The sequence below is a fragment of the Micropterus dolomieu genome, linkage group LG14 (assembly GCF_021292245.1).
Source record: "Micropterus dolomieu isolate WLL.071019.BEF.003 ecotype Adirondacks linkage group LG14, ASM2129224v1, whole genome shotgun sequence".
NCBI classification, from domain to species: Eukaryota; Metazoa; Chordata; class Actinopteri; order Centrarchiformes; family Centrarchidae; genus Micropterus; species Micropterus dolomieu.
The window spans coordinates 20,206,422-20,219,693 of record NC_060163.1 but is presented as its reverse complement, the minus strand read 5'-3'; the positions used below and the strand labels follow the sequence as shown (position 1 = coordinate 20,219,693).

The 13,272-nt window shown below is 39.6% G+C and overlaps 1 protein-coding gene across 1 annotated transcript in view; it reads left to right on the top strand.

Moving 5' to 3' along the window:
- Window positions 1-1,169: 1,169 nt before the first annotated feature.
- Window positions 1,170-13,272, top strand: part of kif19 (kinesin family member 19) — a 38,369-nt gene continuing 26,266 nt past the window's right edge. The window contains exons 1-2 of the mRNA XM_046069592.1: window positions 1,170-1,620; window positions 3,571-3,651. Of these exons, the coding sequence (XP_045925548.1) occupies window positions 1,582-1,620; window positions 3,571-3,651 (120 nt within the window). The 5' untranslated portion in view covers window positions 1,170-1,581. The remainder of the gene's footprint in view (window positions 1,621-3,570; window positions 3,652-13,272) is intronic.

Here is a 13,272-nt window from a genome sequence, read left to right as displayed (position 1 = left end):
ATGATGGCAAAGAAGAGAAGGAAGGAGAGCCATCACTCATGAGATCAGGGCCACACTTATTGATCATGTGATCAACCACAGGTTGACAGTGAGAGAAGCTAGACTGAGAGTCCAGCCAAACTTAAGTCGCTTTACATTGGCATCCATAATTTGACAAATTGGAACAGGTTGCAACAATCTAATGGTTATTTCAGCAATGCAGTATTGTAAAATAAGTATTCATTTTTAGCAATAAAAGTAATTATACTTTTGGTTAAATGTTAATGGATCTTCTTTTCATGTATGCTGCTGTACAGAACACTGTGCTACTGTTAAAACAGTAATATTTTGCCAAATAAATATTTTCTGTTTCAACATTGTATGGAAATGTAAATATAAGCCTATGAAAGACAAAAGAGCTTTAGATTTAGGACAACAGTGTGTAAATGGTATATCCAATAATTTACTATTATGAAAAAAGTGTTTGCAATCTGGTGCCAATGCTTCATTTTAAGATGTGTTTATGGCATTTTGAATGCAGTGTTTCATTTTGAAGGAGATATATGAGGCATTTTGCATTTTGTGTGAGCAGTTTTGGGAATTGTGTGTATAATTTTGAAGAAAAAAAAGGTGGCAATACCTTTGAAAACGTGTGTAAGCAGTTGTAAAAAACCTTGTGGCCAACTGACGTTGATGTAATTCTTAACTATTCCAGCAGATGTCAGCATAGTCTCACAAAATGCGCTGCTCAGTGCTGTTGTGGTACACTGCACATATCCACAATATTTGTAGATTTATATAGAACAATTTAGAAGGTTAAATAAAAATTCTAATAAAATATAATCAAGAGCTTTAATGTGTAAACGTTAGTCTGTTTGCACACTGAAAGGCTGCAATTTATTGAGTGTGCTCTGCTATAATGTGTGTATATTTGCTTTTGTGAAGGAAAAAAAATAATATGGGAAAATACACACACACAAAAAAAATTATAAAATCCAAGTCATATTATTTTTTTCGGGCGTAATATACTTTCTATCCCGTCACATGTTATGAAGCTATGCCGCAGTTTTATTTTCTAATCGGAAGTAGCATTTTGTAGCTTGTTTTTACTGTAGCCAGCTTGGCACCGGTGCTCCGCTGATCTCCAGGGACAACGTGAACACACACACACACACACACACACACACACAAACCCCAACCAGCACACAGGGAAGTGAGTGTAGCAGGTGGGCTGCTCCGGGTGTTACCCAGTTCTCTCCGGCTCTTGAGTAATTCTCGTATTCGTGTCTCTAACCTGCAGAGACACACGGGACGAGCGGTGGAGCGCCGACGCACTTTGAAGGACGGAGGGAAGACTAGACTAGATGTTAAGAAAACGTTAAAGGTTGTTGAGCTCGGCGGTAGTTAGCTGCTGTGAGGAGACACTGAGAGACTATAACAGCAGCTGCAGAGAGTCCACTAGTTGTTGAGTGTGCGAGCGAAAGGGCAGCAGGTGTTTGTTTAGAGGAGCTGGCATGCCACCGGTACCCACACTGAAGAGGATGGTCCAGTGTCCCGTTTGCCGTTGACGCTTACTATCTTTCACTCTGTCCGAAAGTGACCATGAAGGACACTGGGGAATCAAAGGACCAACAACTAACTGTAAGTTCAAACTGGTTATCCTTTTAATGCTGCTTTTAATTCCTGGGTAGGCAGGGATTTAAAAATAGAAACCAGGATTGTAACGTTGTGGTTGTAACAGAATAGTAGGAACACCATTTCACACTAAAGCTAAAACATAATTTATCTGTGTCAAAAACACCTGGACATTATTAGGTATCATAAAAGTAAACTTTATGGCAGAATCTCGTTAGATTGGACAGGTGTCCTCAATAAAGTGTATTTTTGCAGATGTTTTTTTTTTTCTTCAAATAACTAGATGTTTCTTTTTATAAATCTAAATTCTAAAAGCATGTTATTACATTTCCTAGTCCTCCACTACCTGCACTGTGTTCTGCAGCCCATATCTGAATAATTGAAGTGGCTGTTTCAGTTGCCTGGTCTCTCTTCTCCAGCATTTAGTACACTTTCTACAGGGTGCTGACAGAGAGAACACTTTATTATCCCCCCTTTGGTGCTTTGGTGGAACTAAGATGGACAGGAATTGATAGTATTATTATTATTACAAACACACAACACCCCAAAAATTTAACATTCTGCAATATATTCAACAGTTCAGTACAGTCAGCAGTACATCAGAGTTGTTACTTATTAATGCCTGTGGGTTGCATGCCAGCCTCTGGGTACACCACTGCTGCGATTGTTATTGTATGTCTTCCCATTTTGCTCCCAAATTGAAAATAGGGCTGAACAATTCAATTTAAATTTTATCGAAATATTGTTGTGCTGCAGAGGTGTCCAGGCCCACACATCATATTCTACAGACTTAAGAAAACATCTTTGTTTGGTATAGATCCCCGCAAAACTCTCACCACAATTCATTTTGATATGTTTTCCAATGAAAACAAGAACACTGATGTAAATATCAGAATTCCCTCTAACATCGCATATATTATAATACAGTATGACAATATCACAATTGCAATATCAGGCATGATAATTGTAATTACATTATTCCTTCAGCCCTAATCAAACCCTTTCCTTCTGATCTGAATGTTTTCATGGAAAGAAACCATGCAGGGAGAGAAAGTATAACAACAGGGTAACCGTGTGTGATTGTATTAATGTACTAATATGATGTTCCATTGGTGGTTTGTATCTGCCAAATGCTCTCCAGTGTTCATAAGGGAAGTGTCTGTTTCACATTTAAGATTTAAGATTAGGAGTATTGCGTATTGTGGGAAAACTCTCACTCTAATTCGTTGATTATTTTTTGCAGGAGATATTGACATTATTTAGACTGTGAAGTAGAGCGACACGTGGGGTTGAATTTGTTTGTCAATCCAATGATCCATCTGTTTTCTGTACCTATTAGTCACATTCAGGGTGCTGGCAGCATGAAACATATCCCAGCATGTACTAGGCAGTACACTAGCGTGTACTAGTACACCCTAGACCTGTCACCAGTCTGCCACAGACCTAATGCACATAGACAATGTAACACATTTATACTCATATTTAGGGACAATTTAGAGTTTTTCAGTTGACCTAATCTGCATAGTTTGGGCTGTGGGACTGGAAACTAGAGAGAAAAAATGTTAAAATGAATATAATAACAACTGAATTAAAAAGAATCAACCAACAGGGTTCGGTTTAAGCCCAGTACCTTCTAAATATGAGTTTCCTTTTCTCTCTGGTTGAATGTAAAATATTCTTTTAACCTGTGCTTGACATTTAAAGATTACTCATGTAGTTTTCTTATTGTACTGAATTGAATTTGCGCTCCATTCTGCATCAATGCAGACTTCAGACTCACATTGTTCATAAATAAGAACTCGTTTATTATATAAGCTAGAGTGCTTTTGTGCTCTGTCAGTGTTATTCCTACCCTAGCTAGAGTTCAATTCATTTTCTAACTTGTAATTTCAGTAAATTGGACATTTATGTGTTGATAAAATTCAAGGACGACTAAATTATATCTGTGTGCCGCAGGTTGCCTTGAGGATCCGACCCCTCAGTGATGCTGAGCAGGAGGAGGCGGCTACAATCGTGGCCCACAGAGTGGACGACCAGGTGAGATGACTGCCCTTCATTCTATCACTGTGTGTGTGTGTGTGTGTGTGTGTGTGTGTGTGTGTGTGTGTGTGTGTGTGTGTGTCAGTAACCTGTTTACCTCTGTGCACACGCAGTATGCATGCATGTGAGTGAGTGATGGGGTCAGTGTGTGTGCTCTTGTGTGGGAGACGGCTGTTGTCTCCGTTTCAGAACCCTCTTCCTGCCTGTCACAGGCTGTACAGATAAGTTATCTGCAGGGACCTCTGTAAAGCCGGCGGATCTTTTTTTAAAAACAGCTCGTTTGTAAAGCTCAAACATCATTTCATTTCATTTGTAAATGAATGCTGGATGACTCAGACCTATAGCAAAGAGAGTGACCTTTCTAACGACTGATGAATTCTTTCATAAGCTGATGGCTGAAAGCTTTGCCATAGTGAATTCCTGGGGATTAATTGGACATCAACAACTGCAGAGCTGTGTAACCCTTCTAACATAAAGCCTTCGTGCAGATTGTGGCTCAGTCTCTCTCTCAGTGTCTTTCTGACTTGAATGATAAAGAGTTATAGCCAGGGCCACAGCCACTGATTATTTCTGTTATGAATTCATCTAACAATTATGTTGTTGAGTCGGTTAATCCTTTAAAAGAGTACTGCATTGATTTAACATTGCACTTCTATACTTCTATGACACTGTCAGACTCACGATGCAGCAGAACCAAAGATATCGTCCTTTTTGGTACATGCATTTTTCTTCCTTGTCAAAACCTGCCTGCTGTGTACATTACCCACAATTCCATTCGACCCACTGACAGTTATGTCAGAGGTTCAAGCTAGTTATGCTAGTAACAGCTAATTTAGCAGAAATGAGTAGTGGGCTACATAGGTCTGTTAAGCCCACTTCTTCCTAACTCCATACCCCTGGATTTTCTGCCATTTCTCAGAGAAAAGTTTATTCTGAGATCAGTCTTGGCATGTGTAGACATGCATGTAGTTATTAATGCCCTGTGCACCAACTAAAGACAATCAAAACATAAAACAGAAAGTTCTACTGAAACAACTGCCCCAGGGCAATTGGATGACACTGACTGCTGCTGCTGCTGTATTATGTTGCTGCTAACTTACTTTCACTGGCTCACCTCTACACCAACCTTCATATATTATTCAATTTAAGACATTGCTATTGCTACAGCTAACTGCTATTTACTGCAGCCACCACTGCGTTGCCAGCAGAAATTCAACCCACATGTTATGTTATAAGCTGATTTGATTAGTTAGTTGCGGCCTTAAGATGCACATACATTTGACACACTGTATATTGCAATCATCTAATATGTTGACATTTGAAAATAGATAACAGAAACAACACTATACCTGTCCACTCTACTCCCACTTGTGCTCCCAAATATGAGATGGCTTTCTGATTTATTTGGAAAATAAACTGCTTTGAATGGAGCCGTTATGCTAATTGTATTTACCATTAGAATAAACTATGACAGGAATGTTTCAGAATGAACAGAATGTAGATTAGCTATGATCGCCACAGTTATACACAACAGCAGAGGGTTAGTCTTACACATTTCCTTTAAATTTGACCAGAGACCATAGACTATATAAAATACCATATTTGGACAAAAGGGTGGCGCTGGGGAGGGATAACAGATCGACAAGGTCGCCACGCCCTGAAACATTCCCTGCTTTATTGTCTATTTCAGTCTAGGGACCAGTGTTTACAAAATGAACATCATGCTGTATTGAATAAAAATGGATAAATTATCCTAGCCATAGAAAAAAAATTCAATATCTGGACATAGATTGCTGTCACACAAGAGAGATGATCCTGTCCTTAGAGCATGACCACTGTGTGCTGTTTGTAATGAGGTTGTTACTAAATTACCTCTCATATGAGAAGGACAAGCAGGAGTTCCATGAGGACCATGTTTCCCAGCAGTCATCACGTTTGAACCGGTCCCTCTTGGAGACCATTTAACAGTACCAACGGTGAGCGTGTTATGATGATGAACATAGTGCAAATGATAATGAGCATCGTGGCTGGAAAGCTGCTAAGGTGTCTCCTTGCTCAGTGTAGGCTGATTAAGTCAGCAGTGGGCATACAGGTGGTGGGCAGCTTTTCTTGATTAACTCAGACAAAGCCAAAAAAGTGACAGCATAGCAACAGCTGACACAGTGACTCAGACTTGACAGTGACTAGCGCTGGAGGGAAAGGATGTGATTAGTAGTGTTCGTTCATGCTGCAGAAGGATTTACTAGAGAACACTTCTAGCAACATTTAATCCACAGTGCTGAGATCAGACTTGTTTATCTGTCTTCTCAGAAGTAATTAAATTACACCAAGTCTTAAGAACGACATCAGCACGTCTGCTGCTTGGACAGTATAGATTACAGCATAGCAGTAGGCAGGTAGATTAGCAGAGTTTACTGTTCAATACATACTTTTTATTGAGACAGTGGCAATCTGATAATCTGCTGTTTACCTAGGCCATGTCTTGAGAATGGCTCACCTTTGCTGCCGTGAAATGAATGGAGGTAATATAATGAGGAAGGTCACAACAACACAAGCATGTTGTGAGATTATAGACCACGGAATGGCTAAATCTTTTTACCTTCCTTAGCCATCACCCAGGTCACACAAATATTTGCAGAGTTGTACTGTACATGCCAATAACAACTTAAATCTCTTCCACACGCTGTTCCTCTACAATTACACATTACTGTGTACTGATTACTTTGTATGTGAAACAGGCAGACAGGCAGTGACCATATGGTCAAGAGGTAGTGCTCAGACAGATTAGCAGGGGGCTGGTGGCTAACTTGGCCGACTGGGTGGGAGTACACAGATCTGGCCTGCGGAGATGAGCTCATAGGATGGGTTTTAGCTCAGGTTAAGCCTTCTGCCACCTGCTCTCTTTCTATCTCTGGCTTTACTCTTCCCTCAGTGAGAGCCTCTAGGGATTCAGCCACTGCCTTTCATAGACCACCTGTTGCCTTTTATGCTCAATAGTCTTTTCTTGTCCTTGAGTGAGTAGGACATCAGTCAGAGTTGTAGTGAGGTGGATTTATGAATGAGATATTAAATGGCTCAGGTTGAGCAATTGTTATTCAGTCAAGGTCGGCATAGAAAAGTACCTTTAAAACCTAAACTGTGTTCAAGATACAGGGAAGCTTTGCTCTGTAAAAGCATCAAAGCATTATTCTTGTGTAAGTAAACTTGATTTAAAAAATAATTTTAATGACACAGGTTGGAGAATTTATAAACCAGTGCCTTCTGGGACACTGTGGACAGTCAAAACAGCCAACATTTTAAATAGTTATGGGACAAAAGAAAGAACGCCCACGGAGATCTGATCATAAAAAGTTACAGTTTCATTGTATATTTACATGTATAACCTATTTTGAGTTCTAAAGAAGATAAGAAACAAGTTCTGTAGATAAGAAGCCGGAAATTTTGAGCGTAGTGAAAAAGAAAAAGCTGTTTTTTCATTACTTTGTTGCATTGTTGCTGTGTGTTCCTTGAATAAGCCGGTATGTTTTGGTTCCCAGCTTGTAGCTGTATAATACATAGTGGTATGTGATTTTGACAAAAAATTATAGCTATTTCCACTGTAGTAACACAAATCAGTTTTAGGTATCTGCAAAAACACATAAAGAATAATAGAAGTTGATAGTTTCCTCTGAAAGGAAATCATTTGAAAAAATGTGTGCTTTCACTGGAATGCCTTGAAAATGTTTGGGTGGTAATCTATGTGATTTGTAGTTAATTTTCTAAAACGCCAATATGTTCCTTTAAAACCACACTCATATGACTTACTATAACTTTAAAACTGCTGATTTATTATTTTTGGTCACCACTACGTTTATGGACAAAATGGTGATTTACACCAGCTGCTAGAGTGCCATTTACTCTTACTCATTCTGTTTGTGTGTCATGGCTGTAACTGACTGGGCACAAAAATTATTTTAGTTCAAATATCACAGTGCTTGGGATTAGTACAATGCATGAAGAATGGGAAAAATCTAGAGAGGTCAAAACCCCGGCAACACCTGTAGTATAAAGAACCAACATTCTTTGACAATTTTACTGTCAGACCATCGAGTTTTGGCTTGTGGTTTTTTGACCCTGATGACCCTGATGGTTTGACAATAAAGTTGTCCTTTATGTTACAAGTGTTGCTGGAGTTTTGACTTCACCAAACTGAGAGTAGCCTTGGTCTGACAATATTTACCATCCCACGTTGGAGCTAAAGACCCAGTGAGGTGATAGCCCTCTTTATGGGGCTAAATGTTTATCCTCCAAGGATAAGATGGTCGCTCAACCTCGTGATTGAGACACCTGAGAGGACTATATTATTTCACTACTGGTCTCTCTCTACTTATAAAAGACTGTGTGGTAGGAATTTAGAGCATACGTTAGATAGGATAAATAATCAGCTAAACACAACAGAATACACAACACTTTATTCTTTAAAGCATGTTTTAGCTTTAATGTATTTACACCGATTCCTGGTTTCTTTTTCCAAACCAATCTGTCTTTGAGGTCTTGGCAGTGGTGATTGAGTCAGTGCAGTAATCAAGCACGTTTGTAAGCGTTTTAATACTCATGTAGATGTATCTTGTCAGTAGAAATGAGTGTTTACACCCTGCAGGATATGTCTTACTTATCCCTTGAACTTGCATGTCTTTGGCAAGCCTGGCCTGTCAGTAGCACACAGTGGGGAGTGCTTTACAGTAAGGCCTTGTCTCCATGGAGACACCTAGACAAGGTCATGGCCATTGTTTGTTTTTTTGTGTTTTTTAATCCTCAGTTTTACAGTCTTCCATATGAGAAAATGAGAAGAAACAGCAAGGGAAAAGGCCCCTTTTTTGGTTGTTTTTTAAAATATCCGCAGATGGATTGGCAGAAATAAAAAAAATTTTTTTTGGAACATTTGTTTGGCCCGATTTTTGGCAGGGTTGTCAATGCAATTTGGAGTGGACTGTAAGAGAGGTAGCAATAAATATATCACACAAAGTATTGATGGTAGCATTTCATGGTCATCTTTTTCAAAGTGAGAATTCTGTGGAGATAATTGAGGACTTAAAAGCCTGTCTTCATAACTACAAGACGAGCAGAGACTTAGAAAAAAAACGTTCCTACCTTGTATTCACGTGTTTACCTGAAGGAGAGGAAAAGCTAACTCTGAGGCAGGTGGTTCATTTTGAGAGAGAGCGAGAGAGAATGTCAGCCCGCAGGCAAACAAAAATGTGCCATTTAGCATCGCCGTTCCTTTGTAAAGTTCAAATTAAAACAATAAGCAGCATTCAACCTGGTCCAAGTACTAGTACTAGTACAAGTCTACTTGAATACAGTGTACCATGAATTGGCAAATTTTCTGCCTTTGTTGAGTACAAAGCACCTCACCTCAGTGCTCAGTGTAGAGTTTCCACCACCCTCTACACCAGTCTGTCAGTGAAAGGAGATTCAATAGCCTTACGCTTAAAGGCTGCATTGTAGTTAGCCTGATACAATAATGCAAACACAGCAAATCTGATTTCATTTGGAGAAAGCTTACTGCTGGTCTGAGGGTGAGTAATATGCATCAGAAATTCTCAAAATTTGCATAAAAATGACCCAGTTTCCTTACTGTTATAATGTTCCCCCACCATCGGCTATTGGAAATGTTTTCTCCATCACCATCGTTCATTGGCATAATAGCCTAGTTAAACTCTGGGGGAAAACATAAGAACGAGCACACTTTGTCCATGCAGAGTCTGTTTTTTTATGAGGCGAGGTGTTTGAATAGCTTCACAGTTGGACAAGAGAGGGAAAGGAACTACAAATAGCCTTGTCCTTTTTAACTGTGAAGATTTAACTTCCACACACAGAGACAGATCCAGGAACGAGACCTGAACCTAAAATGGCAACAGTGGCAGAGAGATGCAGAAATGAAGAAGAAGCACAGAAGTGTTTATATTGGGTCACACACAGAAGGTACTAGGTACTTTTTTGCCAAGCTAGGTTAATATGTCAACACAAATAGACTGTCTGACCCTGAGAAGTGGATAATCTTTGCGTTCCTTATTTGCTTTGACTCAGAGTGACACTCTCTCTTATTCCCCTGATCCCTGCCCCTCCCTTGAGTCTCTTTTACAATGAGTGCTTGTGGGTGGGTCTGTACATGTTTGTGTGAGTTGTATGAGATCCCACTCGATGCCCTCCCTGCTCTTCCACTCCTAATCTTGATGAGAGGACAGGGCGTGACAGCTCACTACAAGGGGCCTCTGAAGCAGACTAGGTGCTGGAGTGGCCCTGCTGTTAGTTCTTCTGAGCAGCTTGTAGTACTCAAGTTAACACACTTATTGCCCCCGACTAACCCCTGTACAGCAAGGCCTTTGTGATAAGGACTGGGAGAAACCTAGGAATTACAATGAGTTCATTATGCATTTTGATAAGAAAACAGTATTAATGTTAATGTTAATGTTATATAATAGAGGACTTAATGCAGTAGGTGTGAATTGTTCACACCATGCTGTGTCCTTTGCTGTCTTCTGAGTCATTCTTCAGTCCACAGGGGGTGATAAAAAGGAAGGAACGACCCAGAGGGCTTTTACTGTTACCACATCAACTAATAACACAGGTTACGCAAGCATAACAGCTTTTCCATTTTAGGGCAAAATTGTGATAAGAGCACAATTGGTGCTGTGTATGTGCATTTGTCTGTGTATGTGTGTGCTCTGTTCTGGTTCTGTAACAGAATCAGGATGTGGACAATGTTCCGCTTCATCCATGGCCACCTAATAGCTCTTACACAAGCAGTAAGTGCAGGCTAGCCGTAGGGCCATCAATGTGCCGTCTTTATTGGGCCTCTGGCCAGAAACACAAGCAGGGATTGGTCCATTGTAACATAGCTAATAGGTCGCAACACAACAACCAAAGTGCACATCAACAGCAAAGCGTCCTCTCAGAATCTCTTTAGGACACTGACAAATTGAAATGAAGGACCGCTAAAAAGAAAACCAATTCACTGAAAACAATTGTGACTCTGTAAGAAAGTGTGGTGTGCAGTGAGAGCAACAGGTGGACAGAAGGAGGCTGAGGGACAATCAGGACAGAGCAAAGTGGCACTGAAGACAGACAGATTTGCAGATAGAGATTGAGAGGTAATTCAGTAACAACCTCATCTCCCATATGTCTTGATTGTTGAGGACCTAGAGGGAGTAAGTCCATAAGGGTGTTTCTCTGTTACATCCCAGTCATAACAAATTGTTGTTTGTCTGGTTAAGCTCATCCATGAGACCGCCTTTCCAGTAAAATGACATCACCGGCTAAAGCTGGAAACGATGGAAATGTTAATGTGCAGTAGCCTACCGGGAAGTAGTGTCACCCAATCCTACCTTATCCACAGAGGTGGCAGATCAGAAGAAGCTGAGTCACTTTTGGAACGTTTTGTTGTTTAGTTTTGAGGGCTGCATCCAGAAATATAGTATATGATGCTAATATGCTATCAAGCAAGTATGGCAGTGTTCATGCTTGTTTGCAGTTACAAGAAAATAAAGTACATAGTTGGTTTGTAATAACTGGAAATGATACATGATGTGTGCCAATGAATGTCAATCAAACTGATGTTGGAACATGACTTTGACATTTAAACCTCACAGAGAGAAAGCCTTTGATTAGTGCTTTAATAGTCCTTCCTGGGCTCTTACATGAGCTGTTTCATCATAATCTGCATACTAAAATGTATCAGCAAACTCAAAAATCAGGCAGATAATTTTGCCCACTTTCCAGTGCGACCAAACTGAATACTCAAAACCCACGTTGTGTGTCAATTTTTTCACCCATCCACCAATTTTGCTTGCTTCATAATGAGCTTTACAGTCTCATGGGGCTGCAAGCATGTGTGGCTATTTTTTAGTCTATATGTCTTTACTTCAGTGCATGAAATCTTTCATCTTCAAAAAACAGAGTACAGTGTTTTTTGAAAACCCTGTGGAAAGTTCATTGTGTGCCGTGGTTGCAGAAGACTGGAAGCTTCTTGGAAACACTAATGACTGCTTTTGTGTTTCACACAGATGATATCTCGTCATGTCTGATGGAAGCAAATGGACTAAGATGCCTGAAAATAGCATGGTGTTTAGTACCATTGTGCTATTACTGATGTCATTATATGCGAACATGGGCGTGAAGTTAACTTGACACTGTACTAAATGGATCCTTGTACAGCTTGCTGCTGTCTCCTTCTTAAAAGTTCATCCAAAGGGTATTAATTATCAAAGGTTCAACACATGACATTATGATATGAGCTATTCTCTCAATCTCCACTAAATTTTGCTCTGATGGATACAGCATTCATGTTCAATGAACTTACTGAAACACATTTCCCCCAATTAGCTTATATTATATACTTTACTGTTTGAGTTATATAGGAATGATTAAAAGCAGAACATAAAATCCACTGTATAAATGGAGAAATTTAGGTACAATGTTCAGTCAAAATGAGAGACAATGGTGTAAGTGTACATTTATTTAATCTTTTACTAAATTCTGTGTTCCAAAAAAACCCAGCATATGGGCATAACTGTCCTCATTCGGCAATTTGTGTGAATCCTGCACACCCTTAACTCTTGAACTCCTGAACTGAGAGTATTCTTTGTTAGTGTAGTCATATGTGAAGTCAAGTTAAAGGCAGTTGGATGCTGTCATTGTTTTGATACTGTAGCTCCAAGTTTATTAGGTGTGACATATGCTGATGTTTATTTATTTATTCTTAACCAGAGGTAAGTTTTCTTTTATTGAAATTCAAAAACTATCATCCACCTTTTTTTTGCTATCGGTCGCTTAGCAACAGTGTTCTCCTGACTTACCACCTAAACGTCAAGCATAATGACTTCCATATCAAAACTAGAACCTCACATGTTTCATTTGAAGGCAGCAATTATCTTAGTTCAGATGTTTCAGCAGAATCACACAGCTGCACTGCTCTGCTGAAACTCGTACTTGTTGCAGATTCAAATTTTGCAGCATTACCAGGTGTTTATCATTCAATGTCATCATTGTTGTTTTCATTTCAGTGACTTGTTATGAACACGGATACATGGTTTGAGTGACAAGAAGAAGATGAATAACAATAATGTAGTCCTAAATTCACTGTATCTTACCTGATATTTTACATTTTTAAGAGGAAATATTAGTTAAGTGGGTAAGTTAGTAAAGGTGGGCTTCCACTTGACTTGAGATTTGAGATCTGAGATTTCCTTGTTTGATCTCATTATTTTATGCCAAAAGGACAGCTGTACAACTTCAGATGGACTCTTAAGTTGTTCCTCTGGTACTCAAAATGTCGGCCTGTGGTTAGATGACCCACAAAGACCACAGGCTGTAACTTGATTCTCTGAAGCATGTGTATGTGTGCATGTCTGTGTGTTGTTGTCTGGGTAATTGGTGATTGTCCTAGTTCGTGTGTTATGGCACTCCTCTGGCATCAAGGCTACCTCTGACCTTAAATAGACAGCAGCCTGTGCCAGGCTGTCATTCGGCTACTAAGCTTTCTTGCCAGTTGGTGTACCCTTGGATGTTTGTTGTTTGTGATTGCACCAAGTGGATAAGTAATAGCTTTGCTGGTAATCAGCTTAATTAACCCGCAAG